A 3,420-nucleotide genomic window follows, 5' to 3' on the forward strand; every position below is an offset into this window, starting at 1 on the left:
CTTCGAATAACCGAAATTTCGTAATATTGAATTGTAATTGTAAACAATAATGAATTTGAAAATTCTCAAAAAAGTTTTTAAAAAATTATTAAAAATAATAATTGATTTAAAGAAGAATTTCTGATAAGAATTGTTTAATTTCAAAATGGTTTAAATTTGAAATTTTCGAAAATCTTAATTCCAGTTTGTTTTTAGTATCTAATCATTTTTAGAGTGAATCGGGATATTTTTTAGGACCAGAGAAAAAGTAAAAATTTTGTCTGGTAATTAGGGAAAAGCAAAATGAAATTTTTATGAAAACACTAAATAAAATAAATGACTGTCGAATTTTTTGCTATCCAAAGTCTATATTTAAGAAATTATACAATAAAAAAAACTATGTTCACAAGGAGAAAAAAAACTAAAAATAAAAATTGTTGATTTCAGGGTGCATTGGGTCTGTTTTTCTTCCTGAAGGACGTGCAACACGACGACGTGGAGAGTATCTCGTGGCTACCAGTAGTTTCGCTGGTGATTTACATTTCCCTCTACAGTATTGGCTGGGGACCACTTCCATGGGCAGTGATGGGTGAAATGTTCGCATCCGACGTCAAGGCAAAAGCATCCGGAATTACGGTCTTCGTATGCTGGGGACTCGCCTTCATTATCACGAAATTCTTCAGCAACATCGAATCTGCTTTTGGCACTCACACCGCCTTCTGGATATTCAGCGCGTGCTGCGTGGTAGCCGTACTTTTCGCCGTTTTAATTTTACCCGAAACCAAGGGAAAATCCCTACAAGAAATTCAAGACGAATTAAATGGAATTAGGCCCGCTGTTCCCAATCTCGAAGGAGGACCCTCATCCAAATTATAAGATATTCAGAAAATCTATATTTTATTTTCCAATTTTTTACCAAATTTTAATTTTTAAAAAAATTTTTTTTCAATTTTTTTTTTATATTTTTGTTTTTTGAAATTTGAGTCATAAAAATATTTTTTAAAGTTTTTAACATAATTTTACACTAAAGTTGACGTTGAAGAAATTTGCGAAATTTTTCCTATACTGTTTGTGCATTTCTGCGGGTATATAAGGTAATTTTAAGATTAGAGAATTTAAAAAAATAATTTATCATTTGACTACGGGTCGATGTGTTGTGAAATATGTTTTGCACTTTTTTTTTCATAAAAAGGCAAAATAATTTCATTGACTCGTTTTTATAAACTCACTTATAGTATTTTGCGGTAGATTTTACTGCAACAAAGTTTCTATTATATTTTTATACAAAATAATAATGTTCATAAAAAAGTCATCTATCGAAATTCAAACTTAAAATACAATCCCAGTGATTTATGAATATTTTAAATGAATTTAGAATTTTATATTAACAAATTGTAAGTAATTAGAAAATTTTTACGAATGCATTTCAAGCAGATACGTTTTTCGTAACTTTAAAGCTACGGTTTTGCAATTTTTTATTTATTAAAAAGAACTTCAATTTTTAAATAATTATGGGAAAAATATTAATACTTTGATATTGTTAAAAATTTAATTTAACTAATTTATTAATTTATTTATAAAAAAATTTTAATTGAAAAATAATTGTCTAATAAATTGTAAAGTTTACAATGTTTATGGTCAACGATTGAAAGTGAGAAATTTTTCACGATAAAGTTTTTTGTTTAAAAATTTCGGAAAAAATATTTTTCCTTCTAAATTGATCATGAACAGGGTTGCCACAGGTCAGGAAATTCAGGGAATTCAGGGAAAAGTCAGGGAAAGTAAAATTAGTCAGGGAAAAGTCAGGGATTTTTATTTAAGTAACTGGAAAAAATTGAATTTTTGAGAAGTTATAAATAATTGCAGAAATTCAATTATTTTCAAAAGTAATAAAATTCTTCGTAAAAATTCAATTATGTTCAAAAATTTAAAAAAAATTCTCGTCAAAATTCAATTATCTTTAAAAATAATAAAATTCTTCTCCAAAATTTCAATTATTTTCAAAAATTTTAATAAAATTCTTTGCAAAATTTCAATTATTTTCAAAAAAATTTTCTCAATTCAATGATTTTCAATATCTACAGTTTTAATAAAATTTTTCAAAAGAATTCAATTATTTAAAAAAAAAATTTTTGATAAAATTCTAAGCAAACTTCGCAATAATTCAATTATTTTCATAAATAATAACATTTTTTACAAAAATTCAATTATTTTCATGAATAATAAAATTCATCATAGAATTTCAATTATTTTCAATACAATTTTAATTGAATTTCTCGATAAATTTAATTATTCTTGAAAATTTTATTAAAATTTTTGAAAAAATTCAAATTTGTTGATAAAATTCTTTCGAAGGATTTTAACAAAATTTTTGAAAATAGTGACATTTGTCGAAGAATTTACTTAAAATTGTATTAAAAATAATTGAAATGCTGTGAAGAATTTTATTAATTTATAAAAGTAATTGAATTCTTGCAATGAATTTTTTCAAATTTTTTTTTAAATAATTAAAATAATGTAAAGAATCTTATTATTTATGAAAATAATTGAGTTCCTGCATCGAATTTTATTACATTTTTTTAAATAGTTAAATTCTTTTAAGAACTTTTATTAAAAAAAGGAGATTGTGAAAATATTTGAATTTCAACGAAGAATTTAATTATATTCGTGAAATGTAATTAAATTCTTACAAAAAAATTAAGAGAATAATTCCATTTTTCTAGGAATTTACTTTAAATTGTATTATAAATAATTGAAAACCTCAGAAAAATTTTATAATTTATGAAAATAATTGAATTCTTACAACGAATTTTATCAATTTTTTTTAAATAATTGAATTCATGTGAAAAATGTTATTACTTGTAAAAATAATTGAATTTATGCAACGAATTTTCTTACATTTTATTTAAATAATTATATTCTTTTGCAAACTTGTATTTAAAATGTAAATTTTTAAAATTTTTAAATTTCAGCGAAGAATTTCATTATTTGTGAAATGTACGTAATTTAATTCTTGCAAAAAATTTTTGAAGATAATTTTATTTTTCGAGAAATTTATCTAAAATTGTATTAAAAATAATTGAAACCATGTGAAGAATTTTATTATTTATGAAAATAATTGAATTCTTGCAACGAATTTTATTATAATTTTTGTAAATAATTTAATTTTTTTTTTTTGAAGAATTTTATGGAAATTAAAATTTTTATAAAACATGAAGATACCAATCACTCCGAGTCTTCGACTCGGAGTAATTGATATCTTCATGTTTTATAATAATATTCTTATAAGTTGTTTAATTTTAAAAATTTTTGAATTTGAATGTTTAAATACTTAATTAAAAATTTAGTTAATGATGTTTGCGAATAATTTTACAATTTAAGAAATTCGTAAGTAAATGTAATAGAATGTTTTTTTGAGTATCTAATAATTTTTAGAGTGAA

The 3,420-nt window shown here is 22.6% G+C and overlaps 1 protein-coding gene across 1 annotated transcript in view; it reads left to right on the plus strand.

Annotated features, from left to right (window-relative positions):
• LOC122498830 (facilitated trehalose transporter Tret1-2 homolog) overlaps positions 1–1,770 on the plus strand; it is a 35,564-nt gene extending 33,794 nt beyond the window's left edge. Inside the window, exon 6 of the mRNA XM_043606782.1 lies at positions 427–1,770. Within this exon, the coding sequence (XP_043462717.1) occupies positions 427–855 (429 nt within the window). The 3' untranslated portion in view covers positions 856–1,770. The remainder of the gene's footprint in view (positions 1–426) is intronic.
• The last annotated feature ends 1,650 nt before the right edge of the window (positions 1,771–3,420 follow it).

The sequence above is a fragment of the Leptopilina heterotoma genome, unplaced genomic scaffold, assembly GCF_015476425.1.
Source record: "Leptopilina heterotoma isolate Lh14 unplaced genomic scaffold, ASM1547642v1 Lhet_16, whole genome shotgun sequence".
Lineage (NCBI taxonomy): Eukaryota > Metazoa > Arthropoda > Insecta > Hymenoptera > Figitidae > Leptopilina > Leptopilina heterotoma.